Source organism: Eremothecium cymbalariae, chromosome 6 (assembly GCF_000235365.1).
Source record: "Eremothecium cymbalariae DBVPG#7215 chromosome 6, complete sequence".
Lineage (NCBI taxonomy): Eukaryota > Fungi > Ascomycota > Saccharomycetes > Saccharomycetales > Saccharomycetaceae > Eremothecium > Eremothecium cymbalariae.
The window spans coordinates 848,469-868,473 of record NC_016454.1 but is presented as its reverse complement, the minus strand read 5'-3'; the positions used below and the strand labels follow the sequence as shown (position 1 = coordinate 868,473).

The 20,005-nt window shown below is 42.2% G+C and overlaps 8 protein-coding genes across 8 annotated transcripts; 1 reads left to right on the top strand and 7 right to left on the bottom strand.

Moving 5' to 3' along the window:
- Positions 1–407: 407 nt before the first annotated feature.
- Positions 408–3,086, bottom strand: PSY2 (Psy2p; the record flags this gene model as incomplete). The annotated part of the gene is made up of 1 exon (XM_003647585.1): positions 408–3,086. The coding sequence occupies one exon, from the start codon at positions 3,084–3,086 to the stop codon at positions 408–410; it is 2,679 nt and encodes an 892-aa protein (XP_003647633.1).
- A 599-nt stretch (positions 3,087–3,685) lies between these two features.
- Positions 3,686–4,405, bottom strand: NNR1 (NADHX epimerase; the record flags this gene model as incomplete). Its single annotated transcript, XM_003647584.1, has 1 exon — positions 3,686–4,405. One exon carries the CDS (start codon positions 4,403–4,405, stop codon positions 3,686–3,688), a length of 720 nt encoding a protein of 239 aa, XP_003647632.1.
- Positions 4,406–4,717: 312 nt separating this feature from the next.
- Positions 4,718–6,031, bottom strand: GCR2 (Gcr2p; the record flags this gene model as incomplete). Its single annotated transcript, XM_003647583.1, has 1 exon — positions 4,718–6,031. One exon carries the CDS (start codon positions 6,029–6,031, stop codon positions 4,718–4,720), a length of 1,314 nt encoding a protein of 437 aa, XP_003647631.1.
- Positions 6,032–7,379: 1,348 nt separating this feature from the next.
- SHS1 (septin SHS1) lies at positions 7,380–9,134 on the top strand (the record flags this gene model as incomplete). Its single annotated transcript, XM_003647582.1, has 1 exon — positions 7,380–9,134. The coding sequence occupies one exon, from the start codon at positions 7,380–7,382 to the stop codon at positions 9,132–9,134; it is 1,755 nt and encodes a 584-aa protein (XP_003647630.1).
- A 1,019-nt stretch (positions 9,135–10,153) lies between these two features.
- On the bottom strand, positions 10,154–12,223 carry Ecym_6441 (uncharacterized protein; the record flags this gene model as incomplete). Its single annotated transcript, XM_003647581.1, has 1 exon — positions 10,154–12,223. The coding sequence occupies one exon, from the start codon at positions 12,221–12,223 to the stop codon at positions 10,154–10,156; it is 2,070 nt and encodes a 689-aa protein (XP_003647629.1).
- A 1,348-nt stretch (positions 12,224–13,571) lies between these two features.
- Positions 13,572–14,636, bottom strand: Ecym_6440 (uncharacterized protein; the record flags this gene model as incomplete). Its single annotated transcript, XM_003647580.1, has 1 exon — positions 13,572–14,636. The coding sequence occupies one exon, from the start codon at positions 14,634–14,636 to the stop codon at positions 13,572–13,574; it is 1,065 nt and encodes a 354-aa protein (XP_003647628.1).
- A 580-nt stretch (positions 14,637–15,216) lies between these two features.
- On the bottom strand, positions 15,217–16,524 carry Ecym_6439 (uncharacterized protein; the record flags this gene model as incomplete). The annotated part of the gene is made up of 1 exon (XM_003647579.1): positions 15,217–16,524. The coding sequence occupies one exon, from the start codon at positions 16,522–16,524 to the stop codon at positions 15,217–15,219; it is 1,308 nt and encodes a 435-aa protein (XP_003647627.1).
- Positions 16,525–17,123: 599 nt separating this feature from the next.
- Positions 17,124–19,847, bottom strand: CDC13 (telomere-binding protein CDC13; the record flags this gene model as incomplete). Its single annotated transcript, XM_003647578.1, has 1 exon — positions 17,124–19,847. The coding sequence occupies one exon, from the start codon at positions 19,845–19,847 to the stop codon at positions 17,124–17,126; it is 2,724 nt and encodes a 907-aa protein (XP_003647626.1).
- Between the last annotated feature and the right edge of the window lie 158 nt (positions 19,848–20,005).

The following is a 20,005-nucleotide window of genomic DNA, read 5'->3' as shown; positions in this document are numbered from 1 at the left end:
AGATATTATTTACTTTTATTACGTACTGTCTGTCTTTCAATGCTTGTTTTTGAATATCGTTAGGATTATCTTCTATAGTTAGGGTCTGCTGATTTGATTTAGTTTCCCGATGGTAGCGCTGTGTATATTCATGCCGTTAGTGCCGTCAGTGTTATGTTGGTGTAGTGAAGGTTTATGATTTCAATGAAAGCGAGATCGAATAATGAGGCCCCGGGAGAACAAAATCCAATTGACCTAGCATACTATGTATGTGGTATTTTCAGAACTATGTTGTTACACGGGAGGTGTATACATATATCCATATGGAATGCGTGTCGCAACCTGTGTAAACGTCTTAAAGTGGCGGTTGCGGTTTTCTTTTTGCAAGACGATGGATGGGAAATTGATGGAGGGGGGCGGGGGCAGCATTACTTCAATACCGTTTTCTCTGGTAGAACTGGGATTTCTTTGATTTTGTCAAGGGACAATCTTCTTTGAGGGACTACCGAGTCAAGGCCATTTTGGTTATCTTCCAGATCAGAATAGGGTCTTTTTTGGTTTGCTTTGTTTGGAGTTGTATCGGTTGTTACCCCGTTGGAGGTGCTGTCAAGGTCTTCTCCATCGCTATCGCTATCACTTTCATCGATTAGAGAAGAGTCCATCATGCCTAGGTTTTCTTCGTCTTCGTCTTCATGGTCACCGACCGCATTGACGATTTCTTTAGCATGCTCAAGATCTTCACCGGGGCTTTCTAAAAAGCCATCTTCGGTGTCTTTGATGTCAGCTGTTGTAGTGCCGTCGAAATTATCATTGCGGCTCATACGTATCATGTTTGCGGGAAAGGGAACGTAGTCAACTTTGCTCAACAAGTTGCCAAACCTGTCGACCAAATACTTGTTGAACATGATGTAGTTTTTCTTATTAAAATCGGAAACTTCTTGCGACTGATAACACTGGGTGGAAACAAACTTGAGGAAATCCAACACACAGGAGTTGGCTGTATTGTCAAGATATAGATTTTCTTGTAGTAGTTGGAATATTGGATCGAACAAATTTTTGGAAATTAGATACCTTGAATAGAAGTCGTCATTAAGCATTACAACACCCTTGATGCATCGCAGTGCGGCTAACCGTAACTGTGGGATGTGCTTAGGCTCGATAAATCTAGAGATAGTGATCAACACGCCATTTTCCAAGACAAACCCCCGCGAAAGCATGATGTCATGCTCATGGACAAGCAAGTCAACCAATTTCACAAGCCTCAATAAGAGTTGATCATCTCTATTTTCGATGTCACCTGAGATCAATATATGAAACAACACAGGTGCAACTTGTTTGTAAAACTTGTTGAAGTACTCCATTAACTGGTATTGGGGGCCTGTGGACTTATCGCGCAACTTACTATTGGCGTAAAATTTCACCAGGCTTTCTATGCTTGATTGGTCCTCATAATCTTCGCCCATAAAGTCCTCAGGGTCCAATAGTGTAACTAAGGCTTGGAACGCTTGTTCCTTTAGTCCTGGACTTTTATCTGTCAACAAAATTTTGGATAGTATTAATAGCAATGAAATGTCTGAAGAGTGTTGCTGTACCTGACTGTTATTGTTTGAGTCTGCTCCAGTTGTCACACCATTTGAGACATGCAGTTCGGAGGTTGTGGGAAGTTTATCGTTATTTTCACCAGGAATATTATTATTACTGTCACTATTATTGTTATCATTACTATTACTATTGTTATTGTTATCATCATCATCATCATTAGTACTATGATGGTTACCATTATTATTACTGTTATTATTATCGTGGGAATGCTCTTCATCAAGCGAGTGGTCCATCATTTCATTGTGAACACTATTAATCAAGAGAATATCATGCTCGATGATTGAAATGATCATATCCGTTGCTAAGATTCTGATTTCACTGTTGGTTTCAACGTTAAAGGCAAAATCTAGAACGTTGAAGAGGCCCTTCTTGACCAATGATTTGTAAAATGTCGATCTATCGGGGGAATCCAAGTTGCACGATATTTGAACGCATTCGTCCAATAACTTGATTCCTTGGCGCTTTTTCTCCAGCAGATCTGGATCTGTAGTATTGGGATTACCTGCATACAATCCTACCAATTCATCAATAAACCGACCTTTTTGTAGAAAATGGATGATGGTAGTCTGATAGTTAAGCATGACATCGGTGATCAAGTTTGAAGAATGGTCATCCAAAAACCTTACCAAAACAACATCTTTCAAAAACTGAAGTCGAAAAGTCTTCTTAATCGTCTGCCTCATATTTTCATCATTCAACGGTATTACTTCCTTAAAGGTTGTTTTGGTCTCTTGTAAGCACCTGCGATGGTTGGCCTTACAATCCGGATATTCGGTGTCGTATTCCAATATGCCCACAACACCTAGGTAGTGGTCATCGTCTATTAGTAATTCTAAAATCTCTCGTTGATTGTACAGAAACAACGTCTTTATGATATGACTCAACAAAAGAAGGTCCCTGTGAAGCTGCTTCTCCTCTGCAATTTGGAAATGAGTAAGAAGTGTATCCAAGTAATTTGAGTTGACAAGAAACTCTACCGTTTCGTTTTTTAAAAATTCTAAAGCCGTATTTTTGTTTAAAATCCGCAACGACTCCATTAGGGTGCCCTCGTTTTGTACCAAGTCATTCGACGGCAAATGCACAGGCCCGGTTATTATCTCATGCACAGACCCCATACCATCCTCGTTCGATCTAACGGAAACCAACGAAATATTGTTCTCCAATGTCTTCTGAACTTGGCAAATAAAATCACACAACGCATTGCAACCCATACTTTCCTCAAATGACAACGCTATATCCTGCCCCTGAATATCCTTCCAGACGATCAATGTTTCCTCCTGTCGCTGATATTCAATATTTCCTTCCAATTTCGATTTCAAAAGAACACGATCCGGCTGGTCCTCATCGCGTACCACTAGGTATGCCGACGCGGCTGCATGTTCATATTGTCCAATACAAAACCCGGTTCCTGTGTCCTTCCATTCGTTGTCTTCTAGAATATACACTTTTACTCTTTTAGGCTCCGTATTAGTGTCGCCCACAACTTGGGCATGTTCTTTATGCATGTTAGACGGAACAAAAAAATTTCTTTTTTCGCCTAAGTGAAATTCCTTTATCCCTCTTCCACTATACCCTACCTCAATCTCTCGATCCCTGATCTCCCGCTGAACTACAAGCCTTGGAACAGATATTCCCACGCCTCCGTGTTCTACTTATCCTTCCAAACAAAGCTGCCTTCACTAAGTTTCACTCTTTCGCAGTAAAACTCGCTTCTTCAAAAAAAAGATTCCTTTTGTTCTTTAGCTCCTATTCTTCTGCCGCCACTTAGATATCTTATAGTTCCTCTAACTTATGAATATGATTCACTGGTAAACCTGATTGCTCCAACACCTGCAAACTTTGCAACTAAAATTAAACAATATCACACTTCAGAATCCACTTTGGATGTTATTTGAACGGACTATTTCTAGAGGGAAACAAGTCAAACGGAACGTTCATCTGTTGAAAAATGTGTTTATGAAAATTTCTTTTTATTTGTCGATGTCCAGTCCGTGAAAAAAGAAACGACGCTGACGCGTTGGAAAGAGGGTTACCCTCCCGTGGTGGTGGCTATATAATGTATGGCATACGAAGGGACAGTATTATATTAGGTTAGGTTTCTAGCTTACAGCCTTAGGATCTGCTTGCAACCGGTGTATTGCAGTGCGGGGAGACCGTATTTTGCTGCCAGATGTTGGGGGATGAATCTGCCCCCGACGTAGTGGGTAGTGGCGGCAGGATCGCACTTGGCGGAGCACAGCTTTGGGGCAGTTAGCGAGACGAGGACACGGGGGATGATTGCGTCATGTTGCAGAGGCCCACTGTCGACGTCCCAGCCGCTGGGAACGTCGACAGCGACAATTGGTAGAGTTTCTTGCCTTGTTTTCAGCTCGGAGAGAATCGTTCCGAAGGGCTCTCTGATGGGGGGCCTAAAGGAGAAGCCGAATATCGCGTCGACGACGCAGAGGGTGGAGCTGTGGTCGAGGTAGCGGGTCCATTGGTTGTCGTTGGAGAGCACAGGTATGTTGAAGAACTCCAGTTGTTTGACGAGGTTAGTGTAAAAGGGGGTTTTGGAGGAGCGTTTTGGAAAGAAGACTATTGGCTCGTAGCCGAAGAGCTTCAAGTGTCTTGCGCAAACCAGGCCATCTCCGCCGTTATTTCCCGGCCCGGCGATCACGAATACCTGTTTTTTCTGTGGAGGAAGTCCCCAGTGTTCGTAGATGGCTTGTGCAACGGACAGGCCTGCTAGTTCCATAAGTTGCTCGAGGGTGTAGCCTGCTACTGTGCCCATGAGCTCCGCATCGAGTGCAGCTGCTGCTGCAGAAGTAAGGGCCTTCGTCGTCATAGTTTCTTTGCAGGTTCGTAGGATTGGGCTTAAAGCACACTGATGCTAACAGAAGACGTGCTTTATACGATTCCAGGCGGCCTGGGAGCAACGGGAGGTTCAGTTTGGGTGCTTGACTAATGACGGTTTAATCAATGGCTAATCATCGACCTCTATTTACGTGTCATTATCAACGGTGTATTACTTACATATTCAGACGGATTAGTTAATATGATACATGTTAGAGAAGAGCCCCTATCTACCTGCCTTACTCTAAATCCATGAACTTACTATTATATATGACGCGTGAGTGGTGCACATTAGGCCAGTGACCTACCGGTCTCTCAATTCTTTTAGCATGCTTCGTATGCAGCCAATGTCTTCCAAAAGTAACTTTCTGAGCCATTGTATTTCGTCACGCTCATTCTTGAGCTGTCTTCCGAGTTCTATAATTTTTTCGTCTTTCTCCTGTAGTAATCTATCATACAGGTCTGTTTCTTTAATCGTCAATGGGTTTGTTGGGATGTTCGGTACGTCAGTGATCATGGGTAATTCAGAAGTTATGCTGGATCCAATGGTTGCTGTGGCAGCTGCATCGTTGTCGTCTTTCTGGAGGTCTTTAGCAGTGGGTTCCAGGCTGAGCGGGTCATCGCTGGGATCATCCGTATTGCCATTTGATGTTGCCGCTGCTGTTACCGAGGCTGCTGGCGCCGAGGATGCTGTTGCTGTTAACTGCAAAAGCTCCTCCACAGGGTCATTTTCTGGAGGGTTTTGAAAATCACGTCTCCTACTAGTGTTCAGATTCATGGCGTTCCACAGAGAGGTCGGCGATGTTGGCATTGTATAGTAGCCCCGCAGTAGTGCATCGCTGTCATTAAACTTATTTTTCAAATGCCCGTTACTCAAAAAGTCGAGAATATTGGGATTTGATACTTTACAGGTTCCATCGTTAGCACTACCTCCATCATCTTTGTTTTTCTTGTTTCCCGGACTGTTCTCAGAGTTGGCCTGTAACTGCGTTAGCTTCCTCTTCAGCTGTTGGTAAGATACGGGGTCATCTTTCATATGACGTGGCGAATTCCTGACAGAGGTAGCTGCACTGCGGCGTTTACTTTGGATAGAATCCAACCGCCCATGTTCCGAATTGTATAGCTTTTTTATATTTGCAGAAACTGAAACCCATACGGCATCACCCTGCAGCTCCGCATCATCTCTAACTTGCCACAGGCTACGTTCACCATCTGTGCTAAGCCTTTTAAAATATTTCGCATACGGACTAACTTCATAGCTTAGCTCCAACTCTTTGAGGATTTGTTGGAACCGCTGGCAAAGTTCTATGGCGGACTTAGGCGATGTTCCACCGTCATCTAGTACCTGCACCTGGATCGTTACATTGTATAGTTTTGAGAGCTCCTGGAAATGCAACAGCGGTTTCTCGAACGCCTGATCAGAACCAACTGTTGATGACGTCGGAGATGCACTCATCGAGCTCATCGCATCACCATCGATAACGGCATTTCTCGAGACAACCTGATATCCCTTAATCAAAAACACATCCAGCTTGATTTGATGATGCATAATACCTGCACCAGAGTTGAAAGGCTCAACAGAACTTGCTAAACCACGTCTATCATCGAAAGAAGCCATCACGATATAAAAAAATGCAAAAACAAAAAAGGAAAAACAGCTCTGACAAGCAAAAAAACTGCAAACCCAAGAAAAAACGACCTTTTTAATTAGAAATCTCTAAGAAACCAACCACACCTTATGTTTCTCTGTCACGCTACAGATCAACCGAAGGTTTTTCTATAAACTTGCGCTTTGGCTTCGCTGGCTTCCCCGAATGTAATAACTAATGCCATTCATTCACCTGTCTTCAAATAATGCTCTGCAAGTAGTAGTACATCACGCAACTTAAATTTTTTACCTGCCAGCGAAAAGTAATCAAATTATTGCCCACGTGACCCACATGGAGCCCCCTCTCCAAGCTCATAGTTAACACCTACCACCACTACCACCGCTACCACCGCCTGTTCCCGTGTAACCGACATCAGAGGCCATCTGCTTCTCGAGTGCGACTCCATGGCCAAGCCACCAGCTACAGCCTGTTCTTATCTACGAAATATATCCGTCAAACCAAGGACTACTCTTGCCCCACCCTCCCTACCACACACGCCTCTCCGCAGCTCCAAAACACATCCATCCAAAGTTTTACTAGCCAATGTACCGACGAACTGTAACCCCACCCCCTAGCCGTACTGCTCCCCCCTTGTTACCTCTACCCACTCTCTGTCAAAACGAAATACAAAACACCGTTCGTGGACGCTGGCCCTCCCTTCCAAGTTATATCATACAATTTCACCTCCATACATGCCCCTTGGAGCAACATAAACAACGGAAGTAGCGTCTATCGTTCCCGCTCATTTTGCAGTTCGTCTTATCTGCATCTATATCATACGTGGGATACATAACAGAACCCCGTAGCACACTGACATCCAAACATATACACACACAACGTCTCAAACCGTACCCCCCGGCAGTGAACCTAACGGTGGCCAGGCATCATATACCCAACACGCAGGCTCGCCAACAGTCATCTTCGAACCCAGAACAACCACATCTTTTACATGGTTTGGCCACGTTGCGTGACTTGATTCAAAAACGCCGGGTAACGTCCAAGATTCATCAAAGGACGGTTTCCTTTTTCTAATACGCGTTTCTGAATGTGGCGATGAATTAGTTGTCCTTCGCTAAAAGGGCAGAATATTGATTTAGTTTACAGGACCTTTTTGTGTTTAATAGTTAGTCAAGTACGATCCAGTGGATGTGTAAGGTAGCCACGGAGCTATTGTTGAGTTTGGGATTTGAAACAGATATTGAGAGATAAGATTTAGCGGCGAATTTTAAGTTTTGGTGTTCTAGTAAAGAGAGTAACACACCACGTATATATATATATATATATTATACCAGCAGGAAAGAACAGGAAAGAACAGAAATGGATGCGGTAGAGTTTTCGAATAATCCACCGGCAGCATTGTTTCGTAGGAAGAAGGAGCAGAAACGTGGTGTTACATATACGGTTTTATTAGTTGGTCCTAGTGGGACGGGTAAGACTACGTTTGCGAATAATTTGTTGGAGTCGACAATTTTCCCACATCGGTACCAAACTGAGAGGGTTTATGAGGAAAATGCGGTGGTGAAGGTTGTTAATCCGACCAAGGTTGTGACGTTTACTTCCAAGAGCGGTATTCCTTCTTATATGTCAGCTTTTGATGCTGCAGGGGCGCATTTGGAGCCGGGAATCACGATTACATCGACATCTGTGGAGGTGTGCAATGATAGGGCTTCAGATGACCCTCGGGACAGAATGTGTTTAAATTTAATTGACACCCATGGGATAGGTGAGAATTTGGACAATGAGCTCTGCTTTGATGAGGTTGTTGCGTATTTAGAGCAGCAATTTGATTTAGTACTTGCGGAGGAAACGCGGATTAAGAGGAATCCGAGATTTGAGGATGGGCGTGTTCATGCTGCCATTTATTTCATCGAACCTACTGGTCATGGTTTGCGCGAATTAGATATTGAGATGATGAAGAAATTATCTCGTTACACAAATGTTTTACCTATTATTTCGCGTGCTGATTCTTTTACGACCGAGGAATTGGTGAATTTTAAAAGGGCTATTATGGATGACATAGAATATTTCAATGTTCCCATCTATAAGTTCGAGCTGGATGAGGATGAAGAAGATGAGGATGCTATTGCCGAAGTACGCGATCTAGCTGAGTTGCAGCCGTTTGCAGTAGTTTGTTCCGATATAAAAGGTCCAAACGGAAAGTACATGAGATCTTATCCTTGGGGCGATATTATGATCGATGATGAAAATATCTCCGATTTACGTGCCTTGAAGAGCGTTCTATTTGGAACCCATTTGCAAGAATTCAAAGATACCACTCATAATTTGTTGTATGAGAATTATCGTGCGGAGAAGCTATCCTCTATATCAGAATGGGATACAACTAGGTCATCCAGTAGTAGGAATAATACTAGTGATGAGAGATATTCTGCAACACCTTCATTAAGTAACTTTGCGTCACTGGTTACTACTGGTAACTGTAAATCTCAGCAATCATTTAGCACCTTACCAAATTCGGATATTCCTGCGCCAAGTACTCCAAACATTGATACTGATGGGACTTCCAGGGAGGCAGACTCGCCAATTAGAAGACTTTCTGTCACAATCAGACGGGACAATGAGGAAATCATTAGAAACATCAAAAACTCTCCCTCCGCAACTGATAGTGGATCTCAAAATAGGTCTAAACTAAGAAATATTTCAGAGACCCTACCATATGTATTGAGACATGAACGCATTATCGCAAAGCAACAAAAGTTGGAAGAATTAGAAACACAATCTGCCAGGGAACTGCAGAGGCGTATTCAAGAATTAGAAAAGAAAGCTATGGAATTGAAACTGAAGGAAAAGTTGTTGAAACAACAGAGGATCAATGGATCGAATACCACGATAAACTCTGCTGTCACAGCAACCACTAGTGCTTCTACTGAGGCTGTTGCTTCGACTATAGTAGCTGCAACTACTGATGCTCCTATTTCTGCAGTCACAAATGAAACACCTGCTGGTGATAGCTCTGTAGTGCCTCCATCCAGTCATGCTGGTGCGTCTGCCGAATCAGATTCCTTTGCTACTGCCAGCAATTCCGGCGGCTATGTTGCAGCTTATATGAAATAAACATTACACTTTGAAAATTTCTTTTGGCATTGCATGCAAGTGGCAGATGTAGTTTTAACTAATGAACTTCACATATATCTTTTCATTTATTATATACATGTCTTTATTAAAAGCCAAACAAAACAAAACAAATCAATGATTTCTGTTCTAGGTGATCGCCCTTCTATATATCACTGTCGTTTATGAGACACATCGAAGCAGTGATAAAAGACAATGCGGCTTCCAAGAGAATAATTATAACCCAAAGTTATAAACAAAGAGGTAGAATTGAATATCCTATTACTGAGTCTTGAAAAATAATTAACTAAATAGAATACAATAGTGACTTCAAAAAATTATTATTTCGCACTAAACCAGTAGAATGATGCAATCAAAAGTGCACAAAACTTTCTTATACCCCAATCAATCAATGAAGTAGCGGTATTAGTTGACAACATGACAGTAGTATATTTGAATGACAACATTATTATAGTTACAGTCGGAATGGATACAGGGGAATATAAAGGGCGAAGAGTGCATGCCTTTTATAGATGCAACTGCGCAATAAAAAAACATGGCAGAATATACATGAAATATAACGGTAGATTTGTATCCATTGCATTATTCTAGCAAAAAAAATGTTGATGAGAAGGAAACAAAAGCAGGCTCTTAGATGGCAACCGGGAACAGACACCAAAATAAACCATACACAATAGTCGCCAAGGCATGCCTATTGCCTGCTTTTTTTCTAAAAAAAGTAAACTTAGACTATGTGAAGTGTAAGAGATAATAAAAAACATGGAGATTCAAGCATCAAAAAGACGAAAGACTTTCCCAATGTCGAAACCTTAAGGAATGAATGCCAATTAGGAACAAATAGCACGTAATGAAGACAGAGACAGACAGAGAGAAAGAGAGAGAGAGAGAGATAAAGATAACATGTTAAGTTATGGATGGTGATTAAAGCCTATGATTAAAGAATAGCAAACAGTGACGCTGAAAATATAAAACTGCAGTAAATGAACACGAATATTGTATTTTCAAGATTTGCTGAAAGCAGCTGCATAGGAATAATTCGTTGTCCCCGTGCCACCATTGCTATTGACGTTCCCACCGCGCCTGCTGTTAGGACCTCTGACACCCAATGGATTTTTTGAGAAACTCAATCTGATACCGCCCTTGCTGTTGTGAGAACCGTTGGTACGGGATAACTGACTACCATATAATTCGGCCAACGCCCTAGTAGCATGTGCGACATCTTCGAATTCAACAAAACACATTGGACCATGTCCATTCCCGTTGTTGTTTTTATTCCTAAATGATAGCCTTCTAAAGCCTTTTTGGCTTGAAAACAACTGGCGTAGTTCTTGTTCAGTTGCGTCAGGAGGTAAGTTTCCAACGTAGAGAGTATTACAAGGTGGATTTTGGTCTGCAGGATTCGCAGGAGGCGGAACTTTAGCCAATAATGACAAATCAACTTGGGATATACCATTAGTATTCTGTAAAGCAGCAGCAGCATTCCTAGGGCCGTTTCCTTGTAAAGTCTTCGACATGCTATTTCTGTTAACCAGCTTTTGTTGGCTGGAAGTAGTTGATTGAGACTGAGGTTGCGATACTACAGATTGCTGAGATGACTGCTGTTGCTGCTGTTGCTGCTGCTGCTGATGCTGTTGTGATTGTGGCTGCTGCTGCTGCTGCTGTTGTTGTTGTTGTTGTTGTTGCTGTTGTTGTTGCTGCTGCTGCTGCTGCTGCTGCTGCTGTTGTTGTTGTTGCTGCTGTGTTGGAGGTTGATGCGGTAGAACGCCTCCTTGTACTGCTTGAGTTGACAAATTCATATCAGACGATAGTGGCGTTACCAAATTATATGACAAAGACTGGCGCTGTGGTTGTGGTTGTGGTAGCGGTTGTTGCAAACCAGTTGCTAATTGAGATGACGATTGCACTTGACCTGTTAAATGTATAGGTGGTATCTCTGTGTTGGGTTGAGACGGGTAAAAACTGGAGCTTTGGCGTCTTCCAGTGGTCCCCCATTCCAGATGTGGCGTTGGTGGCTGCGAATTTGTTAACCCGCTAATGCTGGAAGGAATACCAGTTCCATTACCCCATATGCTGTCATTAATCTCGTCGCTTTCCATTAGCAAAAATGACTTGCCGGTATCCTGATGACCTTTCAGTGGAGTAGTGATGCTATCCGGTTGCTGAGAAGGTTGGTTCAACTGGTCACCAGAAAACGGATCTGTAAATGAAAACCTAGAACGCTGGACCAATAAGCTTGGCCTCTTGACGCTGGAAGCAGACTGCGGTGGACTCACCACTCCTGAGGCCGACAACAAAGGCTGCTGATATGGGGTGACTTGAGACGGCGCAGGTGGCGAACCCTGATGCAATTGCATCTGCGTATGGAAAGGCATCTGTTGCTGGGTTAACTCATCAACAACTTCCACGTAAGTCTTAAATGGGAAACTTGGACCAAATATCTGAGATTTCTCATCTAGTATCATCGCATATTGACATGCCAAATATAATGAATCAAACTTAGCGACAATATAATTGGTAGATTCCTGACCGGAGGTCTGCGATCTCTCTGCGTACTGCTGAAAGCTCGATAACTCTATAGAAATGACACCATGCGCCAAGGCAAACAAAGCGTGGCATTCCCGCAAAGTCGTATCTTTAGGTACATTCTGTAGACGTACCAAATAAGGACCCTGGACAGCGGACTGGTGTTGAGAAGGCGGATTCGAATTGAGCGACAAGGTGTTTAACATCGTTGCAATGTGAAGAGGCGAATGATTATTGTTAGCACTCTTTGCCGGAACAACATTATTGGCACTAGCAGCTCCACCACTACCACCGCCGCCACTGTTGATGTTGCTACCAACACTACCACCGTTATTATTACTACTAGTAATACTACTATTGTTGTTGTTGCTGCTATTACCGTCAATATTCTGGGACTTGTTCATGGTAACCATCGTGGAATGGTGCAGCGGCGAAGAGTTGCTAGGAGTCATATTACCCACATTTTCAACACTGGAACTGAACGCTCGGTGCAAATTAAACGCTGAGCATTCCATGGCAGTGGAAGAATGACTGTTTATCAGCGACATGTGATCGAGAAACCGCTACCAACTTCAAGTAGAAATCGTAACTTTTCTAACGCTCCCTAAGCACTAATGATATGCAACCAGTAATAAAACCGTTGTCTTCTCTACCTCTGGATTATAGTAGTTGGTCTGCAGAGAGAGAAAGAAAATCTTTTAGAATGGAAAGAATCTTTCAAACCAAAAAAAAAATCTTCTACCACTTAATGTTTTAGCTCCAAACGACGGTCTTTCGGATACACTTCTTGCAGGTAGCAAAATAATTCCACTATAACCAATCAATAACCTTAGCTCCTTCAAGATTTGGGGACTTGACTTCGGAAAAAAAAGAAACTTCAAATGACACTAAAAAAACTCTTGTTACTTTGCGTTTCTCCAGCTTAAGGCTTCTGAAATATCTGTTATTTGTCCTGATAATAACAAACAAAACCTTTCTTTCTTTCTTCCTTATCCAAAATTTCAACTTCCTTCAGCGAAAACTAAGTTATAACGTGGAATAGTGTGTGATTCTTCTCTTTTTTGGCCAAAAGGTAGGGTAATGCCAAAAAAGGAAAAAAAGTGCGCAGAAAATTAAAAAAATACGACTTAAACAGACCAGCGCACACGAAAGGACCGAACCAGCAGAAAAAAAGTGCAGAGAAAAAAGGCGATCGCGAACTTTGTGGTAGTAACCTATTATAAGAGAGTTCTCTGTAACACAGAAATTGATATATCAGTCAGGCAGGTACGCTAACTTAGTGTCTGTGTGTATTTGTTTGTGGTTGTTTTCTTTTAAGAGTGGTGTAATCTAATTAGAAGAAAAATGTGCTTTGAGTTCGGTGATGCCTGTGTTTGTCGTGACAATCGCCAAACACGCCCCCTGGCTTTTCCTGTAAAAAATTTTTAACCGTGATTATATCGTAACCTACGAAATCACGTTGTACGTAGAAAGTTCGCGTAGAAATGGGCGCACCATGTTGTTTCTTGCATCAAAATGTGGAAGTTTTGCGCAGAAGGCAGCAGGAGGAATTCAGGAAGGGGAAGAGTGGGGAAGGATGTTGCGTCTCTCAGGTCCATATGGCGGCGGAAGATTGACGTGAGTGGGGTGGGCGGATGACGGTTGGTGTGGGTGTTTGGAAGCAGAGGTGGACGGCCAGACAGGAGTTGGGCAGACAGGTCCGGCTGAGTGTGTTTTTGAGATATGATAGCGATCTTAGACGTAGGGGACGGAATACACTAGTCCACGGCTCAAGGGGCGGGGGAGGCTGCAGATGCCGGCTGGGAGCCGAAATTGGGCCGAAAGGGGAGGGGGGAGGGAGACGCAGTTTTGGGCTTTTGGGTTCCTATTTCCGGCCGACTATGGAAAGCTTTAGTATTAGAGACCCTCGCTTGTGTCTGCAGATAGTCCCGTGCCGCAGGTTGACTGCTGGTCGTTGATGATGACGGGTTCGGAGAGCTTTAATGCTTGACTGCAGCAAAGAGGGATAGCCTGCCAACCAAGGTGAGTCAGTGTAGTGGAGTTGTCGTTGCGGTCGTCTGAGTAGCGGCGACACGCTCTAACAAGCCTTGAGAGTTTTAGTTCGAGGTTGGCCTTATTTGTTGGGCGTTGTCCCGTTTTTGCACAGGCGTCTTCATTTCTTTTCAGTTGGTATCGGATTTGGTAGCCGTTGTCTATGCTGCTGAAAGACGTAAAGCTTGATAGGGTAGTGTCTTTGTTTTGAGAGCTGAGAGGGGAGCAGCAGCTGTCTTGTCTTTGACGTATGGTCTCAGTCTGTGGATTTTCATCTTCGTCTCCAGTAACCACTGCACAGTCATCTAGTTGGACCTGCTGTGGCGTTGCGGACGACAGTTGTGGTAGTGGTGGCAATGATGATGATGATGATGCAACCGAGGATGAGGACGATATGCTGACCAAGCTAGCGTAAACACTGTTCCCTCTGTGCGCGGAGGCGCTATCGCCGAATAAATGCCTTAATTGCACCTGTGTTATGTTTGAAGTTTGGACGCCCCTAGAGACCATCACAGGTTTAGGCCCATTTTTGGGTTCTTTAAAAACAAATTCTGGGTTGCCGTAGTTTACTTCCCTCCATGCAATGCTTCCTTCCTTTATGTTCCCACTGATACTATTGGGGCCTGCACCATTACTGGCGTTGGCGTTGGCGTTGTTTGCCCCAGCAATGTTGCCTATGTTGGATGCATTTGCACTACCATGGTTGTTATAACCACTGCTGTTGCAGCTGCTGTTGTTACTGCTCACATCATGGGAATCACCGCTGTTCATCTTCTTATCAACTTTATTATTCTGTGTTTTACCATTCTTGCCTGTAGCCGCCGAGGGCCCGTTACGATCTCCCCCGTTCTCCGATTTCAGCTTGTTCCTATTACCCAGATGCTTACCCTTGCTGTTGTTTCTCTTACATCCATTACTATCCTTGCTCATTGCTGTCTTACTTAAAGTGTGTTAGTCGCTTCACTTGTAGATGTGAGAAAGTAGCTTGTCTTGGGAGAAGAGTTGCTTCATACCTCGCCACCCTTTTCTTTTCCATGACATGGGAAGTTTACCTTTAAAAGTTGTCGGACTAATCATACAAACGATCATCCCGCACATTCCTGCTGCTAGGACAACATTTCAACGCAAAAACACCTCCTTTTGGTATTGGATGTCATTTACCGAAACTAGCTAGATAACTTAATATAATTAAATACCAATTCGTCGGTTATAACTATACACATATCATCTATCCCAACCCGAGGAAACCTATTAATAGGTTGTAAAGTAGACGAAGTACGTACCTATTGAACTAAAACAAGACATATTAAGGAAGCCATCGATGTGCGGAATTTAAAAGTCTGTGCCAATATGTTATCTACCAAAGGTGGGCCCAGGTGTGACGTGCTAGACAATACTTCAACGACTTTCCCTTTATTAGTAAATCATATAGCGATGGAAGCTGAAATAAATTTCATATTATTAATATTAGAAATTAGGCGACTCTTTTTTTGAGATCGAAAACTTGGATTCAAATGGCCTTGGCAGCGTTGGATGCAGTTTGAGCAGCCATAACGCCTAAGTCATGCCCAGTACCAGGCTTGCCTTGGTATTCCGTAGGATCAACGATTCTTCCCGAATTCCTGTTTACAGGGGTATAGTAGCCATTGTTATCACCCCCTCTATAAGTTTCAGAACCAGCTGGATATGGAGCCTGCTTTGGGGCAGTAGTGCTTTGGGAGTTGTAGGCGTCGTAGTTGACGGCCTTGAAATCCTTGTCAGCATCGTATGTTGGCTTCGTTGGAGAGCTAACTTTGGCACTAGGGGTGTTGACTTCATTGCCTCTGTATGCAGCAGCTGGGGTGCTAGGAGTGTAGTTTGAGGTTGGCTGAGTAGCGTAGGCAGAGTTTGGTTGAGCGGCGGAGCCGGTGTAGCCAGCAGCAGTCTTAGGAGCAGAAACGTGAGGCGTGCGATCAGCACCGTAGGTGTTATGGTTGCCACTATAGCCAGCATCACGGCTGTCTGCAAGGACTTCACCGTCATAGTTAGAGCCCTTAGGTCTACCAGTATCCTTGTTGAAGAAAGTCTTTCTTTGAGGGGCAGAGGCACCACTGTGAACGGCAGTGCTATTGTCAAAAGACCTGTCAGAAGGGTGGTCATAGTAGGTGTCAGACTTATGGCTGCGGTTCTTGTACAAGGTAACAGCTCTGCTGGCAGCCAAGAACGTGGACCATAGACAGTTGAGACCTAATAAGAACACAGAAACCCAGATAAACCAGAAGTTCCTCTTTCCTAACTTAGCATAACGGTTTCTGCGGTGGAAGGCGTTACGTCCCTTAACATAGCAGGCAGTGTACAAACAAGCTGACAATGTTAGGAAAAACAAAGCAAACCACAATGGGAAAGTGGAGATAACATGAGCACGCTCAGTAAATATAGCCAAGATGTGTGGAAGCAAAGCGGAAAGCATGAAAATCAAGGCCAACAACAAAGTAACCCAGGCAAATCTGGATAACCAGTAGTAGGTATTACGTTTCTGCAAAAACGTGTTTGGCATTTCTTCAGTGTAACCAAAGTTATCCTTTGGAGAGAAGGCCACTGGGACCTTTCTGTTAGAGCAGCGGCCAGTGCGCCCATCTGAAAACTCACACCAGTTGTAGTTGTACCATCTGGTATTTCCAGGCGCATCGTTAAAGCCTGAGGTGTCAGCTTCTAACCAGTAGAAGTTCCTCAACACACCAGTGTGTCTGGCACCGGACAATATATTAAAAAGGGCCAATAAACTTGAGCCTAGTAATAATAGAAACGAAAACGATGTAATGATTCCTTTAAACTTCATCTTGAAATTTCTATTGAACGCTATTGACGTCTGAAAATAGATCAAGAGGGTAGTAATGGGAGCTTGAAAAGTCGCACATTATGTATCCTCTCACTTTAAGTATCAGCTCTCGACCCAGGAAATGTGATCGTAAACTATTCGATTTAACTCATCACTATTTTTGCTTTTACCTGATCAAACCCCTTTTACATCGTACAGAACACATTAATTATCCAGAGACGTACTGGTTTTTTGAAATGTTTTACACAACGTCAGGGTCCAGCGCCGTTTGCTTACTTAATTTCCGGGGCGATAAACTCTGGACTTTCCTGAAAAAGGCCGTTGCGATTCATTTTGAAAAGTTGCGATTCTCTCGTGCATAATAAAGCCCGAAAAAAGCAGAGTGTTGAACTAATTAAGGTAAAACTCTACGAATAAAGCAACAATATAGCTTCGAATTTTAAGGTTCCTCGAGAAATGTTCAAAGGTTGAGCAACGTTTTTGCATCAACGCGACTTAATGAATATTTTTATTTTATTTTTACAAACAAAATGCCCGTCTACCCTTGGCTTTTTTTTTGAAGCCATCTTAAGATTTTATGGCGAGAAAATGCGGGAGACTCATGAAGAGCTCGTATTTTCTACCTTAATAAGATTATCTGAGGACTGTGCCTGTGATTTTAAGTCATCTAGGGAACATTCTGCGGGGCACCACGTTAGCAGACTTGTAGTAGGCGACAGTTTAATCTTTGCTGGTAGAAGGAAAAAGTTGAAGGTTTTCAATATCAAAGCTTCGAGCTCTTCTTCTAGAGTTTTTCCGCTATCACCGCAAAAGTAGTTCATGTTCGACTTGCCTAAAATTTCTACCTTCAGGACTTCATTGGGATTCATTTTGTTCCGAAGAGGCGCATCATCCGTAAGGTACATAGTCACCTTAGAGCCATCGACTGTGGCGGAAAGTATTTTTGCTTTAATTAGATACAGGTTTCCGCTTGCATATATTTCTGTAGAGTTGAAATAAGTAACATCTTCAATTCGCTGAATGTTGTACGATATAATATCTTGGTTGATGGTTGGAATGTGAGATTGAACTGTTTTTTTTGCGCTGACGGATGATGTAGGGGTTGTCGCCATGTTTGGCTGAATTGGGGTAGTGGTGGTAGAAGTAGTACATTTAGGTTCAAGAGACTTGATGTTTTGTCCGAGCAGATCGATTGGGAAAGATATACCATACCGTTTGTAATTGTGATAGAAACACTTTTGTGGGATCCTTTCAAAGGCTCGTGCATAGAATTTCTGAAGTAATATTTCCTCTACTGCAGAAAACTTTGTAGTGTTTGTTACCAGTAGTACGTCCCTTACAATCCCATTATGCTTATTGTTATATGTTTTTATGTCTAACTTAAGCCTGAATACCATTCCAAAGTTTGTCAAGTTAGCGTCACGACCATTGTAACAGTCGACTAGTTTTCTGTTATAGTATTTTACCGTAAACTTATCGAAATTGACCAGGAATTCCGGGTACGCCTTGACATAAATACATTCATTTTCTCGTAACCGGATACTATAGTCATTCAGATATGGGTCTATTTTACAGCCTATATTTGGGTTTGACGTAAAATCAGTAAAAGAGAAATGATGCACTTTAGATTTAGAAGAAATCTTAGCGCAAATTAACATCGCAAATACGGTAACACATGTCGTGGTGGATGTAATCTCATTAATTGGAATAGTGATCGCTCTTTGAAAAGGTATTTGGGTAGCCTCCTGAAGACTGTTATTAGGAAGTTGCACTTTTGGAGATGGCGAGGACAATTCCTGAGAAGGAACATGGTTCATTAATTTTAAATCCTCTAATTCCCAACAAAATGTGTAATGATAATTAGTGAAAAACAATTTTTCTTTTTTAAAGGTTACAGAGATTTCTGAATCCATTAAGATATACGTTAATTGAGATATTGCATCTTGATGTGATAAACTCGCATCAATATCACATTTTTCAAATAAAAATTTGGCATCTGATGAGTATATTTCAATGCAGTTTTTGTTAGGATCCATATACGATAGATCAAAGGTATTATCGACGGGTAAATATATCAGGAGAGAATTATTGGTTGAAGTAAACTCTTCAAAAATATTTGGTCTAATCCCCGCTACTTTGCAAGTAACCGAGAATTTCGTATTGAGTTCTACTTCAGCTAGAGTATCAGTAGAGAGAGGATGCTCTTTAATGCCATTAACACTCCGCATTTTCCTTTTAGAAGTAACCGGAGCAGAATTAGTAGCGGAATTCAAAAAACGTTTTTTATTAGACGATTCTACCTCGCCTATAGTTGACATAGATAAACTTGTTGAATAGTTATCTTGGTCATGGTTTATGGGTAGACTTCCTGGTTTCCTCTTTTCATGAATAGACAATATTTCTGTAATAGGGCAAAACATCCCACATTGAGATTCATTGTTGGATGTCATATTATTTACACCACTTGTTGGTTTTGAAGTTCCCAATGTGGGGCATCCGACAGAAGCCATGTGATCTGTATGTTCAATTGGATCATTATCTACAATACTATCCTCAAGGTTAGTCATTGAATTGGGCATGTAAAATCCACCATATCCTCCTCCAATTGAGTTAAAGTAGGGTTCTTCTCTCTGAGAATTAAACTCATCTTGTGATTCTTGCACATAAAGGGATTTATTCATGCCAAACATTGGGTTAACATGCATATGAGCTGACTCTAGGCGCTGCATTCTGAACTTCAGATACTCGCGGAATTTCGTGGTACAGTTCAGAAGTTTCTTAATCTTGAATTCATGATTAATATGCTTGTCTAATTTAACCAAATTATCAACTATTTGGTTGAGTACTGCCCAGTCAACCGCAGACAATTTCCTGGAGCTTACATTTTCGTTGCTAAGTTCCTTATTCATATCAATGCTAAGAATTTCATGCAATAGTATACTGCCCTTGTTTTGATTGGTAACCAATGTACCCTTGCATCTTACAAAACATAGTCTTTTATAATAGATGTTATCAATGTCAAAGCCGGGATCACTATCAGAGATACTGATATCAAGGCCAAAGTTGTTAAACAAAAGTTGTAGCACCATCCTCACCAATCGAACTTGTTCAGAATTCTTGCATGCCAGTCTTGCGATGTATGGAACTTTGTCTTCTCTACCATGTTCAAAGTTTTGTAGATATAATAACGAATCTGCAGACGAAGAGAACGTTATTCTAGTAAGCACGGAAATAAATTCTACTTTCTGTGTTATTATTTCTTCTTTAGAATAATAATGTAACAATTCAGAGGGTTTCGAAATGTACCGGTAGTTACTTGACATTGACGATGTTAATCCACAGTTCGAGCATAGTTTTGTTAGGCGATAGTTTTTATTTAATCTTTTGCTTGACGAAAGTTTATCAGCATTACATTCGGCTGCAAGATGAACGATTTATATACATGAAGAGCGATGAGCAATGAAGAGAACAGGCAGAAGTA